This window comes from Lichenostomus cassidix, chromosome 5 (genome assembly GCF_008360975.1).
Source record: "Lichenostomus cassidix isolate B80296 chromosome 5, HeHo_3.0, whole genome shotgun sequence".
NCBI classification, from domain to species: Eukaryota; Metazoa; Chordata; class Aves; order Passeriformes; family Meliphagidae; genus Lichenostomus; species Lichenostomus cassidix.
Genome location: NC_139486.1, coordinates 17,141,629 through 17,160,657, shown reverse-complemented (window position 1 = coordinate 17,160,657; position 19,029 = coordinate 17,141,629). Strand labels below are relative to the sequence as shown.

The 19,029-nt window shown below is 36.3% G+C and overlaps 2 protein-coding genes across 4 annotated transcripts in view; both read left to right on the top strand.

The window, feature by feature from the left end:
* The window catches only part of ZC3H14 (zinc finger CCCH-type containing 14), a 503,257-nt gene that overhangs the window by 156,092 nt on the left and 328,136 nt on the right, over positions 1-19,029 (top strand). The window lies entirely within an intron of this gene.
* Positions 1-19,029, top strand: part of TTC8 (tetratricopeptide repeat domain 8) — a 36,073-nt gene that overhangs the window by 9,048 nt on the left and 7,996 nt on the right. For 2 of the 3 annotated variants that reach the window (XM_085061586.1, XM_085061585.1), the window contains exons 3-9: positions 2,498-2,618; positions 3,181-3,244; positions 3,398-3,557; positions 4,308-4,397; positions 8,114-8,158; positions 14,547-14,632; positions 16,659-16,746. In XM_085061586.1, the coding sequence (XP_084917712.1) occupies positions 2,498-2,618; positions 3,181-3,244; positions 3,398-3,557; positions 4,308-4,397; positions 8,114-8,158; positions 14,547-14,632; positions 16,659-16,746 (654 nt within the window). The remainder of the gene's footprint in view (positions 1-2,497; positions 2,619-3,180; positions 3,245-3,397; positions 3,558-4,307; positions 4,398-8,113; positions 8,159-14,546; positions 14,633-16,658; positions 16,747-19,029) is intronic. The other variant, XM_085061587.1, reaches the window with a different exon arrangement.

Genomic DNA, 19,029 nt, shown 5'->3' with positions numbered 1-19,029 from the left:
CACTGCCTACTTTATGTAGAGTCTGGTAGCCTTGTAGTTGCATGATGATGATTTGCGTAAGTGATGGAAGACCAAGAGTAATTAATCCGTTTTCACTCTGTCCACATTAGCTCTAGATTATTGCAATGACAGGAATTGTATTGTGCAGGTGATGGCATCCTTTGGGTCCAGCCCACAGTCAGAAGAGATTAAATGCAATGTGAAATGGCATCTTTAAATAAAGCTCCATAACATATTTTACAGGTCTTTAATTACACCCCATGAGTTCATGGAAGTTGTTTATCTATAGAATGGTTTCAGTGAAATACTGCCAGATAGCTTCTTGACTTTAATGATTACCCTTCACTATGTAGTCGTGTTCTAGGGTTTTTGTTGTGTATGGAATGAAATTTATTATAGTAGAAAGGATTATTGGAGAATAAATGCTCTTAGAACAGTGTGTTATCATATTCAGAGAAAGCATTTAAATTTAGATACTAAGTTTATATTTTTTATTTGGCTTTTGGGCTTTTCAGGACCAAGAAGATACTCCATTCAGTTATAAACTTCTCACAAACTGAGTGAAAACTTTGTCACTTGTCTTTCTAGAGATTAAATTTATATACTGTATACTTATATACTGTATCACAGTTCCGTACCTCTTTAATTGCAATTAGGTATTGTAAATTTTGTTCTGATTATGACTTAAGCAAGCTAAATTTGTTATGTTGTGAATATGTGGATTGTCTGAAATGAGCTATCCCTTTCTTTTTCCTGCTGTATAAATGCTGTTTCATAAAAATGCAGTTTGTCTTTGTAAGCTCCGGACATGTTGCTTATCACAAAACAAAATTATTAGTCCCACAAAGAGAGAGCATATAAAACACTAATTTACAGACAGATATTTTATTAAGAAATACTGTGTGATATTTGATTGTTTTGTTAGCTGTGAAGCCTTCGACTGGGAGCTTTAGACTGGAAGAGATTCTAAGGAAATTTTTTTAATGACAGATATTTACCCAGTAATGACAAAGAGATATTGATTTTAAAAACACATTTTCACATATTAGTAGAAAAATGACAATAATACACTTCCACCTATGTAAAGAACTGACCTCAGTTTTAGCAACTAGTGTAGAGATGTTACTACTTTCAATTTTCAGGAAAAGATCATTACTATGGGCAGGTTTTCTTGCTTCTAGTAAGAAATTAGCCTATGCTTGGCTGTACAAGAGCTCTAATTGGAGCATATTCTCAGTGTAGGCATGGTTATGTTGACTGCAGATATACATGTCTTCGAAAAGAGCAGAGTACCATCAAGGTGTTAAAAGTTCAACCAACTGAATACTTCATAGAATAATGAAAAGCCATTAAAGGTGTTGAACATCTAACAGCAAATCTGAATGCTAATTAAAGGCTGTCACCCTACTGCACAAGAAGAAACTAAAAGAAAATAAAGCAGATCTGGATTATGACTGTCTGGCCTAGATTCAGATCATCCTGCTGAATTCTTTTCATTCTTGAACAAAGGTTTCTAATTGTGGTTGAACTGGCTGGCTGAAGCCCTCCTTCGGCTTGGAACAAAGCACTTTTCCACTAAAAGAATAGTTAAATATTTCAGCATTTTTAGACATACTTTTTGATTGACACTTACAAATTTGCATAGAAATACGAGGTAAGTCTAGAGGAAAAGACATGATGAATGAGAAGTGTCTCATTAAATGATTATTTAAATTATTAAATAAGCCTGAGTTTCAGCTCTTCTCATACCTCACTTAAGGAACAAACGTTTCCATGTGTTTGACCTTTATTTTTCTTAAGATAGCATCAGTCTACTTCTATTTTGAAAGGTCTCCTTAGCCGATATTAAACATGGTTTTCCACCAGATTGCTGTAGTCTGTGTTAGAAAGGAAACAAATCTAATTATTTTGGCAGTAATTTTTAGTCTGGAAAATTTATTATGATCTGTTCAATATGTTATGGAAGATCAGGGATTGGTCTTGTGACTCCCTTTATCATGCCAGCTCTATGAGTAGATTACAAGCATATCAAATTATCGAAGTAGTTGGATCTGCACTTTTTTTGTTGGTATTTCTACATGGCTGCCACTGTTTTCTTTTTTCTCCCCTTGGATTTGGTGTCTTCATAGTCTACACAAAGCTTGTCACATAGGCTGGAGTTATGCTTGCTTTTCCACACTGCTCATGTTATCCTCCAAGACATATAATGTAGTAATTAGTCAGTTCAGGTCACTAAAAGGTTTTCCAGTACTCTCATAACCTGAGATGCCTAAGCTATACATTACAGTTTTTTACAGTTGGTGCTTTGAACAAAGGACTTAGTGCTCTTTTACACCTCCATCAGACAGATGGATATACTCAGCTGTTTTAAGTCAATACCTTATTCAAGCCTAATAAAACTGTGAAGTGAATAATAATTAAAAAATGGTGAAATTGCTGATTAGATTATTGCTTAGTGTCTTGAAGATAATTTACTTTTTACTTCATTCTTATTCAGGCTGCCTGGAACCTGAAAACACGAGCTTTGACAGAAATGGTGTATGTGGATGAAATTGATATGGATCAAGAAGGAATTGCAGACATGATCCTAGATGAAAATGCCATTGCTCAAGTTGCACGTAAGATTGACTTTCACTTAAATACATTGACTCAACAAGAGCTCTTTTGGCCATCTCTTGTGTCATCTACCATAAAATAGTACAAACTGACGTGACCTGATACAGCATTTAGGAGTGGTAAAAAAAGAGTTTTAGGTTGTTTTATGGTTGCATGGCAATGTTGAGATCCACCATGTGTTCTTGATGTGATACTTTCTTACTTTAGTGCTATCTGGTGTTTCTGAGATGTTCTTGAGAATTTTTTGGGTTAACCCCAGTAGGCAGCTAAGCTCCACAGAAGCACTCGTTTGCTCACCTCAGGTGCAATGGAGAACAGAACAGAGAGGATGAAAGAGAGAAAACAATGTTCATTGTTTGGCAGGTTTCTTGCAATAGTCTATCAATTTATCAGTAGTAGAATACAATATTTGGGGTTTCTCTTCTTTGTTTAGTTCTGTGTCCCCTCAGTTTGAACAAAGAAATGTCTGGCTTGTTGTTTATCATAAAACACAATCTTGTTTGCAGTCCTCTGGACAAGGGAGAAATATCTCAGTGTGAAGTGAGAAATGCTCTTGTTTTGTAGGACCAGGAACGTCTTTGAAACTTCCTGGAACTAGCCAAGGTGGAGGCCCCAGCCCAGCTGTTAGGTATGTGATTGTTTATTTTTAAAAAATGTGATGAGTTAAAAATGAGCAAATCTTAACTTTAGCTTCTGAAAATGCAATACTTCAGGTATAACAGTTTAATTCTCTGTCAATAAATACCACTTAACATAAGGATAACGTACTTAACATCTTTAGGCCAGTAACTCAATCAGGAAGACCTATTACAGGATTTGTGAGACCCAGCACACAAAGTGGACGGCCAAGTACGATGGAACAGGCGATAAGAACACCTCGAACAGCTCTCACAGCTCGTCCAATCACTAGTGCTTCTGGGGGATACATCAGGCTGGGCACGGTGAGTTGCTTGCCTCTGTTCTCAGAATGGAAGTTTTCTTGGTCACAGTATCTGACACAGTGACACTGTAGTTTTACTTAAACACTGCATCTAAACTCAATTTTGAAGGAGACGAGTATTTTTTTAATCCTTTTCAAAATAGAGTTTGAAAATATTATTTCTTGTGCATATGCTAGTCTGTTTATATAAAAAAGTGTACCTAAATTCACAAGGTCGCCATATACATTCATATAAATTCCAAATTCACAGGCTTCTTGAGACACATTTTTATTCATGGAAGGCCATGAAGAGGCTATGACATGACTTCACCATAAGCGTTTACTACAAAACAATTGTTGATCACTCAGTGTCTGTCACTTCAAAAGATAAGAATAAACTATACTAGTTTTATCCTGTTCTATTGGCAAAATTATTAAACTGCAACCAGCATGAATATGTAATACATATTAACATCACATTAATGGCAAAATGTGACCTCTTCTCACTATTGCGGGTAGGAACTAATCTTCCTAAGTATTTTTTGAAGATTTTTTTTGGTTATGTATCTCAACTACCAAGCTACATGCTTAGGCACTGCATGGAAATAGTGGGGAGAGAGAAGAAAGAGTCTGTACTGCACAGCAAAACAGTGAATCTGCAAAAATTTTGCTTGAAATTTTGGGGTATTTTTGTATACTAAGAATATTTTGAAAATCTTCAAGGCAAGTATGTGGGATCTTCTCACTTAAAAAGCTTCTTTTTCCCCCTCAGGCTTCAATGCTAACAAATCCAGATGGCCCTTTCATAAATCTCTCTCGACTGAATTTAACAAAATATGCTCAGAAACCCAAACTGGCAAAGGTATGTAACTATTTTGGTTAGTGTTGTGATATTTTTTTCTTGTTTTGTGGTGTCATTCTACTGTAACTGTGCATAGGATTGGGGAAAAAACAATGATGAACAGTGGTTTAGATACGAACTTCAGAAAAATAGTGTTGCTTACCTTTTGACAGTGTTAACAGACTTGAAATTGAAGGTATGTCTAAAGAGGTTATGGTAAAAGTATAATCTAGGAAAAACATTTGTATAGGATAAAATATTCCACTGGTAAGTAAATTTGAACTGCACATCTAGGAGTAATAAAGGGCAATTAAAAAAAGAAAAAAGAAGCCAAGAGCAAAAAAAAAAAAAAGCAGAACCTTCTTTAGTGTCTGGAAATGTGGTTCTGTGCACAAATAGATGGCAATCCCAGCCTAAAAATGTTCAAAACATTTGGATTTTTTCCTTAACTTTTATGGCATGAGTTAACACTTTTTATGTAAAAAGATACCATTCTTTTGTTCAGAATACATCATTTTCAGTCACAATCATCTGATTGATAGTCATTGGAGCTATTTGACAATAGAACAGGTTTATCCAGGTTATCTCTCCAACTTACAGGTTTCAGCTCTGAGTGGCAGGGAGCTGAAAGTTGTGTGAATATTTATCGTTGTGTTGCCTTTTCCCCAACACAACCAGTTAGCTGTGTGGTTGAACATGTTTTCTGTGCATAGTGCATTCATAAAAAACAACTGTTGGGCTGAGGCCAGCAGCTCATTTTGCAGAAGGTATCAAACAACTATCTCCAGGTGGCACAAGATATCAAACACACTCTAGGGAGCTATATTTGGCTCTCAGCCTAAAGGTGAACAAACCAGTATGAATTCAGTCTAATTTGAAAAACATAGTGGTGAACACTGATAAGAAAACTAGCAGTATCTAGTAATGTGCTGGTGGAAATTAACTCTGCCAGTCCAAAACTTTGGTTAACAATTTTTCATAAGTGGCCAGGAAATTTCTTTGCTTTTTAAAGCCTGATCTAGACTGATGTAGGGCACTGCATTTCAGTATGGTGTTCAAAGGAAATAAATCTTTTGTGTAATTGTACTGTGTTCTTCACCCACTACTTGCATCATTGTCCCTTGGCCTCGTAACCAAAGTAGGCAGAAGAATAGGTAACAAATATAGTAAGTTCTAGTCTGGTGAAGTAATGAAAGACTTCCAGACTGTGATTTGAGGGCAGTTACAAATTAGTTCTTTATCAGTGCTGAAAAAATACTGCATGCTTTTTGTCCAGTTACATCCTTGCTGGCAATTAGCTTGCACATACATTATTATAAATCCATTATAGTCTGGGAAACAGGGGATGTAAGAAACCTGGGAAGGATTAAGGAACACAAGACACATCCATAGGAAACTAGGCTTACTTCTGCTTGAAAGCAGCTAGCTTTTGATTGTGATTGGTAACTACATGTTATTTAAGTAGGTAGGTTAACTTTCAGAGGTAATACTCTGAACAGCAGCTCTCAGGAATGAGAAACATACATATTTTTAACAATTTTGAGTTTTAATTAGCATTTTCTGTGGCAGATTTGTCTTCCTTCAGTTTTGTATGAAAAGAGGCTTAAGCCAAAAAATGTAAATCAGCAGTCATAGAAACATCCATAGGCAGCAAGTGTACTTGTCAGTATTATGAAGCTAATACATTATGACATTAGCATTTCACACAGAATGCAAGATCTAAGTTTAAATTTGGAGCTACGTGGATTTATAACCTTTTTGAAAACAAAACAGCATTAAGGCTAAAGCCATAGCAGGAGGTGAGAATGCATACTGCACTGTGTGTTAAGAATCATTGATTTATGTTTTAAAACTTTTTGAGCTGTCACCGCTCCCGGTGCAAAAAGGTGGCAAATCTTGCAGCTATTGAATTCACATAATTAGCCAGTCTAATCATGTTTGAGGTATATGAATACCTCCTACATACTTTTTCCTTACATGTTTGCAAAGTAACTTTTTTAAAATTAGACTACCTGTCTGAGGTTTTCCAGTGTTTTGAAGTATACAGGAATGTGCCTTCTCTTTGACTAACATTAGCCATGTTAAAGACTATCCCAGGAAACACCATAGCAGTCATATGAAGTATCACCTGTTGCCAGAGAAAGCCTCTGGTAAATCCCAGTTTGCAACTGTTCTGTGGTGTGAAATGGAAAGTTTTATCTTTTTTAGCTTGTGGATTTTTAATAGGCTCATTAAGAGAACCCTAGATATTTTTATCCAAGTGAATATTTAGTCTCTTAAATCCTTTTGAAGGTCAGTCTATGCATAACAGCAGTAAATTCCTCGTGCCAGTCATGCAAGAAAACATCTTTTTTGTCGCTTTAGATTTATACATGTGTACTGAATGCTTCCCTGTTATTGGACTAGAAGGGAAAATGTTCCACTACTTCTTTATTGTCTGTTCTTTTCTTATCCACCTATTATAAGCTCCCTTTAAATGTGTTACTATTTATAATTCTTTTGTGTCTTTTAATCATCTGTTCAGAGTTTTTTCTGACTGAAACTAGAAGTAAAGTAGGTTGTGGTTTACTGTCCTCACCAGATATGACAATTCATTAGTAATTCTCTAGTTTCCTGAAGGTAAATATTTTATTAATTTTGTCTGAGAAAATCTGGCGGAAGGGTCATGGAAGCCCTTAGGAGACTGAGGCCTTGTTCTGTATTTCTTTCCTCATGGGGCAATATTTTCTCCTAGTTTTTTAGAATGAATTAAACGAATTTAGAAAAATGTTCTGTTCTTTTGAAGCAGTTAAGACCTGGGATTTGGATGCAGAAGAAGGTCAAGGTTCAACTCAATTGGACCTTGTGTTACTAGCACTCCTAATACATTTTTTGGAACAGAGGCTTCCAGTCTCGGTTTAGTTATCTGCTAGATTTCAATGTCATTTTATTCACTGAAAATGCCACCCCCATTACCTGATATATACTCCTCTGATATTCTAGTGCAGAACAGCTACAGGATAGTATGACTTAATTAGCTTTATACAGGAGGAAACAAAGCTTCAGTTATTTTGCTGTGCAATTGTTGTGGCTTATAAGCACTTAACCACAGCACAGCTGATGCACATGACTTCATTAAGCTTTGGTATTATGTTGGTATGTTTGAGTTTCAGAAGCACAATATTATTAGCATTTATTTATCATTTACAGATAGTTTTTAGAAAGGATTTTTTTCCTTTACAGATCCCAAAATATTGCAGAGCTTAAAAAAATTTTTCCCCGAGGCAAAGTTTGCACAGCTTGCATTCTTAATAAACCTAGGTTTAATTTAAGTAGGTTTAGTACTACCTAAGCACCTGAGTGTCCATAGCAAAAAGGTTTTTTTAGATCACTGGTTGATTTTACAGTTAAAAAGTCATGAAAATGGTACCAGATTCTCAAATATATATACACTTTCAAGTTATAGCTGCCTTTTTTGTTTTAAAGTTATGTTAAGCATGAAAGATAAGAGGCAATTCCACTACTCTTTTGCAACAAATTAGGAATTAAGATGCTTTCCTATGATGACAATGTAGTATATCTATAGTTTTTTTCTATTGGAGTCTTAAATAAATGTCAGCATTTTTTTTGTGTGAATGTTATTGTTTTCACAAAGAATTAATTTCTGCCTAGCATAATCAATATTCTGTATTCCTCTAAAATAATATTATCAACTTTTCTCTTAAAATATGACAATGTTTTAAATATTCTTCTAACAGGCATTGTTTGAATATATCTTTCACCATGAAAATGACATAAAAAATGTAAGTATCTCATATGTTCCTTTTTCAGATTTTATTACCTATGATTCAGTTATTTCTGTCAGTATTCTGCTAAACTAAGGATCCATGTAGACCATCACAAGTACAGAAGTGAAGCATTAATAGTTGTTTAAGTGAGAGAAATCCTTTCTTACAGGGGTGATAATCGAGAATGATAATTTGCAAATACCAAGATATGGATTGCTATATTTTTTGAGAAGCAAAACATTCTAATTCTTAAAACTGGGTCCCTCATCTATCAATATGATAAGGTTTCTGAATCTAATGAATTCATGTTAACATAATTCATTGGAGCCTGAGTGGTAGCTGAAACTACCTAATCAGTCAGGTAACTAAACTTCTAGAAAGTTCAGAGTCCTGAGGCTTGAGTATAAGTTGCAAAAGGCTGTCCATTTACAGAAGAAGGTGAAAATACCTGACAAAACAGGTATTGTTGAACATCAGTTGACATTTTAAACGCCTGAGATGATTGCTTATGCATTTGGGTGAAGAGAAAGAAAATGTATTTAGTGAAACTACATAAAATATCAAGGGGACTTTGGATACTTTTTCTGGAAATGTAAATCTGTTAGTGCTGAGGAGTTTTGTGATATCCAGAGAAAGATTAAATTGTCCATACGATTGTCTGTAACATCTGTTCTTCAAATATGTTCCTAATTACAATTTTCCTCTTACCCTATCAAAAGTTTTTCTTCTGTGGTTCTTATGTTGCTGCACTGAATGGGAAGGATTGAGTTTGGGTACATATTGTTTAAGCTTTCAGAAAGACATAAAGGTTGCACAAGTTTTTTGGCAGTTCACCAAGGGAAAGAATGTATTCAATTAATAAAGTGTCAGTATATTTCATTGCTATGTTAGATATATGCACCCAGTTGAAATAGAATCAAAATGTCTACTTCAAGTTTTTTTGAAAGAAGTTTATGTCAATAATGCATAGTTGAGTAAACACTTACTGAATTTTCTGCAACACCATTAGCTGGTGTGGGCTCGTATCTGGAGTTAAACTCTCCAGTTAATCAATAACATACACCAAAAATATTTTGCTGTTGTTGACATAATTCATAATAATTTCCAAATGTACTGCTATTAAGCTTTTTAATCTAGTATCAAATGATTAGAGTTGTACACTGTCAATTTATTGCATAGCATTCTTTTAAGAGGATTGAATTGTAATGCACTATTAATCCAAAATATCATTGAAAGAGTAAGTACAAGTGTCAAAAATGTCAGAGAAAAGTAGAAATTAACATTTACATATCTGACAATGAATAGGAAGAAAGTGCCTGAGTTTTAGCCCTCTAGTAATTAAAAAACTATGTTTGTTACTGAAAATCCAGTTCACTAGGAGTAAGAGGGTCACTTGATATGATGCTGCATGTGCCTACACTTTAAGGACATGCAGGATCTGTAGGCTGGACATAGATTCATATAATGCAAATAATTTTCCAAGCACTCCAGAAAAAATTGAAAGATGTTTTTGCGCTGTACTGCATGTATTTTTAAATCCTTGTTGAGAATCCCAAATCACTGTCTTGCAGGAAAAGTTGTGTCTGTATTTTTTTACCCACCTGAGCCATTTGAATAAACACTTGTAAACAAAGAAGTATCAGCTTACTCACCACCATTTACTGTGTAATGAGAGGGAGATCAATGTTCGGTTAATGATTGCATCTTGTTGGAAAGAAATATTGTTGTGAGTTGAATTCACACTTCACAGAATGAGATGTCTTTATTATGTGATGTATATCTCTGAAGAGATTTTTTTTTTAGCTGTTCAGTTTGCTTTCTCTCATTTGTTTTCACTTACTCTTTTCTTACATGTTTTCTGCACCATTTACAGTATAACCTCATTTTCCAAACTGTCCTTCCTTCCTTTTGAATCTCATCTGCAATAATTTTTCTTAAACAAAGAAGAAACACTTTAATGTCTGCTAAAATGTGGCTGCATCACTGTTTATTCACCTCTCCTAGCAATAGCATTTCACAAATTCAATTTCTTGCATCTCCCTGAAAATAATTTGGTCATTTAGGGTTCAGCAGAGAATCGGCACATATGTCAACTGCTTAAAAGTTGATCTGGCTCTTGCTTGATCACTTGTTAGAACATTCACTGAAATCTCTTGCATCTTTGTATTACCTGCTGCTGTGTGATGTTGGACATTCTTAAAACCCAACACTTACCTGCATGAGATGACATGAAAGAGCTTGAAAGGCTTGGAAGCATGGGAAATTTACTTAAGTTTGAAAAGTCTTTACTTTGGACTTTCTGCATAGAGAGAATAGCAGTTCATGCAGTTTTGCAAATAAAACACAAAGCAGTAGTGACAATATCCTTTCTTTGTCACTGTGCTGAGCTGGAACAGTCTGTACTTTTCTCATCTGCATTATTATTTAAGATACAAAGGCAGTTTTATTATTTATCTTCTGTTTCATATTCAACCAGTATATAGAAATAAAAAAAAAGACTCAGCAATTTCAGTTGAGAAATGCCATTAATCAGTGTGCATTCAGCTGGATAAATAGTGCTAGGAAATTGGTTCAAATTAAAAGTAAATACATTTGTAATCTATCAATTATCAGAAACATGGGAATGCAAGAAGAACAGAGAAGCACTGAGCTTTTCAGCACTTGAAAATGTATTCAAAAGTCTTTCATCTCTTGTAATGAAAAATTAAACACTTGTCTGAAGAAAATACTATTTCCGTATCCATTATTTTTCTTGACTTGTTTCCTTTTGAACACATATACTTAATAACTGACTTTCTGTACTCCTTGAGCTATTACTAAAAGCCGTTTTATGGGATAAATGCTGTATGAGCAGGCCAGTTTCAAGGACTTGTCCAGAAATAGTTCTGCTGCTACTTTTTTCAGTAGACCATGACATTCTGCCTTTATTCACAGGTGGGTAATGATGACAAAGCACTTTGTCCTGAGGAAGAAAAATGATTGTACAGTATATACTTGTGGCCAGAAGTCACAACCTCTCATTTTTCCTTAGTTTGTATTAATACTTTGTAGTTTATACTCTCTGATAGAAATCTATTTAAAATGGAATTATGTTAGATTTACAAAATGCAGAAATCCAGAAGACACTCACCAAAATTAATTGTGCTAAACTGACTATGGCTAATGTAATTTCCTCAGCTATCTTACGGAATATCTGGTGTTGATTTGTCTACAAATAAGACTTTAGTCAATAATTGTTTCTGGGAAAATTACTGCCATTCAACAGCACATGAAAGAAGCAGCAGATGCTCACTGTTGTTTCCATCTATCTAATTCTTTGCACATACAATACTCGGTATGAAATTACTGTTTCAAGCAACTGTACGTTTACCAGTTTAATTTTGCAATACAATAGTAAATTGCTACAACCGTACAAGCTGTTTTATACTATGTTACAGCTGGTAGATAGTTTGGAAGTCTTAGTTATAATGCAGTATAGCTAAGGAAAGTAGTGGTAAAAAAAAATGAAACTCTGAATCATGCTAAATAGAATTAAAGAATCTACATTAATTTTCATTCTTTAGGGAAAACCTATTTTTGAAAAAAAAACAGAAACCCCACCAAGTATATGGGGTTTTAAACATTTTTATTTGCACAAACATAAGAACTGGGAGTAAAATAAATTTGTTCTGAAAGGCTTCTCAGAGTTAAGACTGTTATTGAAGTGGACTCTGCATACCTGAGTATGCTAAGTGCTCTAGACAGTAACAAGTTCAGCTCATCAGTACGTCCAGATGATAACATAAAGTTTATTAAAACTTTCAGGACCAGCAGTGTGGATTTTGAGCTGATACCTGTATTAGAATCAAAAATCCATAAAAGGACATACCAGTATCTGCCAATTCCAAATCCATCCTGTTTTTCCCTTCCAGTTACTAATATGACTACACCAACATTCAGCAGTGCACAGGAGTGCAGAACAGGCATATCACTACTGCTGTCATAGATCGGTTTTAAATTAACATATTGTGCAGATTGAATGTTGATTTGCATTCAAACTGTGCAGTTAAAAACCCAAAGTGTGCAGCAAACTGAAATTTAAATATGCTAGCAGTTGGTATTGACATAGCAAGTTGAAAGCTTTTGCTTTTAAAAGATTATTTTAATCCATTTACTTACATTTCAAGGGCCGCATTGTCAAAAGATTTTTGTTTTTAAACAGTCAGAAATTTTGAACTATTAGTATGTGCAAAGCCTTCTCAGGCAAACACTTTTTAGAAGTATTTGTAACTTTGGTCACATTGTTTGATTGAAGTTACTGTAATTGCTTGTAAAGTATCAGGATTTTCCTGTTCCTTTCCTTTTTCATTAATTGGAAAATATAAAAACGGAATTGAATTTCATAAACTAATTTCAAAATGAAGTCATTCTGTGTTTCTTGATGTTGGTAAAAGATCCCAGGAAGAGTTCAGGATCTGCACCGACAGATAAACTGCTGATGTTACTGTCTGCTGAGCCTGAAGCAGTCTTAGTTGCCATTTTCCAATCGCAGCCAAAATTGTTAGCCTTGCATAAAATAGTTATCAGAAGTAATTAGGGTACCAGAAATAAACCTGAATGTGTAGCTGTAGAAGGGATAATGTTCTGAAATTAAGTCCTCCTGCTTGAGCCCTTGTCATCAGAGCACTCTGAGGAAAGCTCTTTGAAGCACAGTATTTGCAGTATGATCCTCACTCCTCTGAAGTGGCTGCTCCTGCTTCATTAGAAGCAGGTGTGGTATTTGACACGCATCACAGGCGTTGTTTATGTATTTGTAAAAGCAACAAAAGCAACCAATGTTTTAACATCAGCTACTTTCGCAGATTATCCAGTGCTAGAACAAAATTGCTTATGTATCTTCATATGAAAGGAAGAATCTGTCGGGAAAGCAATGTAACAATTTCCATCTTGAAGCAAGCTTATTCCCCTTATAGTTGTAGCATCCAAAGACCCTGTTGTGCAATTTGCAAAGACATTAAGAAACAAAGGACAACCAAAATAAGAGCTGCCATCTAAGCCCTCAAAGGATTCCACCTAACTTGAAGAAACAGTGAATTCAGAGTTGTAGGGTTGCTTGAATTTTCTCTCTCCTGTCAAGGAGGCAGGGAATGACAGCTGTATCTTTCTCTTAGGGACAGCATTGATGCAATTCCTTGTCCTGAATTGCTACAGAAAACACATTATTCTTTCTCACAAGGCCAAAAGAGAGCAACTTGTCTAAATAGTCATAGCTCCAATGACTTTTCTGCATTATGCCAGATCTAAAACCCATTGACTACTTGCAGCCTCATTTTGCCAGCAGAAAGAACAGGAATCCAGCCTAGGGGTAGAAGTTGGGCTCTTACAGCATTTCAAATATCCAGATTAATTTTTCCTGGGAATTATTTGTTTCTCTGTTACTGAGTGACTGGTTCACCAGACTTTAACCTATTCTTCCTAATAGATAACTTGTTTCTGATTTCTGTGGTCTGCAAAATGTTTACAAAAACAAACAAAGGGTTCTTTGTCATAAAAATAGTGTGTTAAAGCTTTTTAGATCTTTTCTGATGGTATCCTGAAAATATAATAAATATAGCGTGGCTTTGATATGTTCTCAGACAAAATGAAATTTAAAAAAAAAAAAAAAGAAACACAAGTGCTTCTGTGGTAGGCTGTGGTACAGAACAGGTATCTATTTGTTTTAACAGAGGTGTTGAAATTAGAGCTGAAACATGAAAAGCCTTAGATTCTGGCTGTGGTGGCTGATCAGAGCACATTGATTAGCTTTCCTGCTTTTCCAGTATACCAGATAAAAGAGATTTTAGAGCTCCACCATCTTCAGTAGCTATCTACTTCTTAGAGTATTTCCCTATTTTTTATGTAATAAAATAGTTATTTACATGATAGATTTTTTCAAGAAAGAAATGTTTCTTATTGTACACATTTGAGAGTTCCCAGAAGTGGTGGCAACCTGATATTAGCAATGAGATTACAATTTTTACAGTATTTCAAACTTGCTGAACTTGTTTCTTTACTTTAGTTTATTTTTACTTGGATTTAACAACTTTTAGTGAGCAAAGATGGGAAGCTTGAAAAAACATGTTTTGGCTTAAACAAATAGTCAGTATATTCTGAAGTGGCACTGCAGGAGTCTGATCAAATTAATTTTCTGTTTTCTGTTTTGAATTACAAGAAGCTGTTTGGATTGCATATTTTTATAGGTACAAATAATCCTTTCAGCTATTTTGTGCACTAAAATATAAAAGTGATAAACAAAAAGCAGTGCCTCCACCTCAAGTTAACTGGACTTTTGTTCAAAATTTTCTCTTTACAAAAATCTTTACATAGTTTTCTTTGTGTAAACATTGATGGTATTAATTTTAAGATGATGGGTTTGTTTTGGAAGGCTCTCGATTTGGCAGCCCTTGCCACTGAGCACGCACAATTCAAGGACTGGTGGTGGAAAGTCCAAATTGGGAAGTGCTACTATAGGTAAGCCATTGTTCATTTCTCCTGTGGTGAATATGAGTGCAGGACCTGTACTGCTGGCTGTGTTGTGCAGTGCTGAACACTGAGAAGTAGTTCAGTAAGTGTTTTGTTGGAGACCTCTGTGCTTACAATTAAATCTCTAAAGTACAAGGAAACCTGCTTGAGATAAAGGCATCCACATTGAGTAACTGAATTAGTTGCAATTTTGCCTTTGTTAATGGATTTTAAAGTCATGATTTGAAAAGCCAGTCAATAAATGCAAAGAACTGTTGTTAAAACAGACCGTATAAAATAAATATGACAGTATTAGTTTGAGAAATAGCCTGTCAACGAGGGCTTCAGATTGATGAAATAATACAGAATAAAATATTCATGTTAGACACTTTCTGCCAAAAGTACATTGCCCAAGAAGTACCAGTTAAAAATATGCTGAGGCTTCAGGCTGGCACCCCATACTCAAACATCAAGTCAGAGTAGGATAATGAGAAAAAATAGCAATTTTTAAAACAACTCCCCACCCTCTCCTTCCTGGGCTCAACTTCACTCCCAGTTTTCTCTACCTCCTCCCTCTCCAGCAACACAGGGGGACAGGGAGAGGAGGTTGCAGTCAGTTCATCACACATTGTCTCTGCTGCTCCTTAGGGGGAGGAATCCTCACACTCTTCCCTTGCTCCAGTGTGGGTCCCCCACAGGGTCACAAGTTCTGCCAGTAGATCTTCTCCAGTGTGGGCTCATCTCTGCACGGGGCCACAGGTTGTGCCAGGGGTCTGCTCCAGCATGGGCATCCCATGGGGTCACAGCCCCCTTCAGTTATCCATCTGCTGTAGCGTGGGTTCCTCCACAGGCTGCAGGTGGATCTTTGCATCCTCACAGTCCTCCATGGGCTGCAGGGGCACAGCTCCATCACCATGGTCTGCACCATGGGCTGTAGAAGAATTTCTGGATCACCTCCTCCTGCTCCTTCTGCCCTGACCTTGGTGTCTGCAGAGCTCTTCTTCTCACATATTCTTATTCCACTTTCTGCCTGCCATTGCACTGTTTTCTCCTCCCTCTTAAATGTAGTATTTCTGCATGTGCATTATGCCCATGCTAATTATGGAGGCACTACCACCATCATGGGTGGGCTCAGCCTTGGCCAGCGGTGGGTCCATCTTGGAGCCTTCTGGCATTGGCTCTGTCACACATCGGAGACATGTCAGCTTCTCATAGAAGCCATCCCTGTAGCCCCCCAGCAACCCAAACCTTTTCCTGCAAACCCAATATATGAGCTTAGAGGTCATCCATTACTTTCAGGATTTTTATGAATTGTATTATAGAGACTAATGCATCCAAGCAGGTACGTGGACTTCCAGGATCCCAAAATACCTAATGTCCCCATTGGCAGTGTTTCTTTGTTTTAGCTGGCTTGTTCTGTTTGTGTTTTGTGTTTCTTCAGTGAGCGTATGTGCTCTTAGGCTGAAAGAAGGAGAGACAATTTATATATGAGAAAGTGTACCATTTTCTGTTATTGAAATTGCACAGTCCTCTTAGTTTTTAGTTGTGTAGATTTTATGGATTACTGCAAAACATTTTCAAGTAATTCTGCAAAATAGCAGCCTTTGAGGTGAAATAGACTTCTGTGGCATTCATTCACAGTGGAGAGTATCTGATCTTTGCTGTGGGTGAAGAAATTCTGCTCTGAAACAGTTTGGGTAGAGTTGAGACGTTAGCTCCTCATTTTCTACTGTCTGTTCTAAGAGCAGGAGAAAGTCCTGTGAATACAAGTACATCATTATTCACGTAGCACCAGAAGGCTGCATGTATAAGAGGGGGCCAAATTTCATGGATTTGTCTTTTTCATAGTTCTGAATGGTTGTTTTGTTACCTTTATGTAACATAGATTTTTGTTAAAATGCACACAAATATGCGGTCCTAAAGTGGGCTTTCAGGCAGTTTATGTTTGATTTAGTGTGCAGTATCATTATTTAATAAGCTTTTGGAAAAAAAAACCAAAACAAGTACTTTCTATATGTATCTGTTGTCTCTTTAGGTTGGGATTATATCGAGAAGCCGAAAAACAATTTAAGTCAGCCCTTAAGCAGCAGGACATGGTTGATACGATCTTGTATTTGGCAAAAGTAAGTCATAGATACACCATTGTGCTTAAAAGTGTATGATCTCTGTGCCTGAGGCAGTACATGCTAACAGCTGCAATGGAAGTCGATGGTTTATGAAATTATTTTAGAGCTCCCAGATTTCACAAATGAGATTTTTAAAAATCTCCTATGTTACTGGATTCTTTGTTCTAAACTCCACTGAGAATTATGTAACAAAAAAAAATTACTGGAGTTCCAGTATGAAGAACAATGTGGCTATATATGGTCTCCTAGGAAACTAATGCAATAAATCTGTAAATAAAGAGTGTAGCTCAAAATCCTAGTTTCACAAGCAAAATCAAAACAAAGTGAGCTTAAAGGAAGCAATCAGAGACCTCGAAACAGGGAATGTTCTGCCAAAATAAAGGCATTAAAAGCTTTAAAAGAACAAGTGGCACAGCTGAGTCTCAGAACTACTTGTACCAGGATGGATACACATTAGATTCTAAACATTTTCTAAGACATTATAGAAAAGGTGGCCTGTGAGAAACTAAAATTTTTCCTCATCATGTCCTAGAAGGAGATGAAATCAGTTGCTCTTTATCAGATCCCCTTAAGCCAGCTGTCACAGGCCTGTCCAAAAGTCATCATTGCTAGTGGATAATTCAGATATTCATATGTGTTTAACGTTTCTTGAGCAATTTATGTTTTTTATTTAAGTTATCATTATTGCCATCTGGAGACTTGTCTTCAGTGTAGTGTTTGGAGGTCATTGACTCAATTAAGATTAGTAATTTTAGATTCCTATCTCTACCATGAGTCATTCTGCAAAATATGTAAAATCACAAAATGGTTTGGGTTGGGATGCCAAAGATCATCCAGTTCTGACCCCCTCCACCATGGACAGGGATATCTTCCACTAGACCAGGTTGTGCAGAGCCCCATCCAATCTGGCCTTGAACACATCTCTTTCAGGGATGGGCCATGCACAACTTCTCTGGGCAGCCTGTTCCAGGGCCTCACCACCGTCATAGTGAAGAATGTCTTCCTACTAATCTAATCTAAACCTAGCATCTTTCAGTTTGAATCCATTCCCCCTTGTCCTGTCACTGCATGTCTCTGTAAAAAGTCCTTCTCCAACTTTCTTGTAGGCACCTGACATGTCCTGGAAGGCTGCAGTTAGGTGACCCTGAAGCCTTCTGTTCTCCAGGCTCAATTTTCTCAGCCTTTCCCCACAGGAGAGGTGCTCCATTCCTCTAATCACCTTGCTGGCCCTTCTCTGGACTCACTCCACGAACTACACAGAATTACTAAGTTGGCAGAGTAATTGGATTAAGAGACAGTGATTCATTACAGGAGATTGCATCCCCGACATCAGTAGTAGCTCAGGCAGGAGCTGCATTTGAACTTCCAGCTCCCACTCCATAGACCAGCTTGCTCAAGTATAAAACATTGCACAGCATGATTTAGTGACTGTCAGTGGACAGGCAATAGAGTAAGGCACTGAGATATGGCTCAGTCTAACAGAACTGAAAAATTAAGTTTTGAGTTAAGCAGCCAGTGAAAAACAATAAGATTACATCAAATTCCGTGGAAATATACTGATACTATAGTACTAGTTAGTTTTGCTTGTATTCAGTATTGCAACAGCTATCTGGGTTTTAAAAAATACTTTCTTGAAAGTGATCTCTCCCTTGAAATGTAATTTATGAGAAGATAAAAGACCAAAAAGAAAAGTAAAAAAGCAGGAGTCTTTAAAGAAGTCAGGATCTACTGAGAAGTTACAAAGTGTTTCATGACCTACAATAGCTAGAAAGGGGATATTTTTACAAGAGATAAAAGAGAAACCAAAAAGAGAACGGAGCCATTCTGCTTTTAGTGTATAAACCATAATTACTGTAGGTATAGTACTCTTAAAGAGTAGGTCTCCTCAAAGCAGCTGCAAGTAGATGGAAATTGCCCCACCTGTTTTTTAATTTCTTTTGCCACTTATCTGGAGAGCAGCTCTACAGTTTGCAGAGATGTTGGACAGTGTAGTATCACACTGGATATGGGAATTACACAGTAGAGTACTGTGGCTGTGTGGTTTTAGCATCTGTAGTGAGTGCATCTTTGGGGTGAACCTCCAGATAAAGCAATAGAGCAGATTTAAGTCATTAATGCTCAGAAAACATACTTCACAAACCAAGATAAAAATATAAAAAAGGAGCAGATCTAGGGGAGTTTCCCTCTGTCCAGTTTTTAAATTGGGTGTGTCATTCATGGTTGATGATGTAAATAGTGCAGTTCGAGTCTACTAAGTACCATGCCCTCCAGAACCCTTGC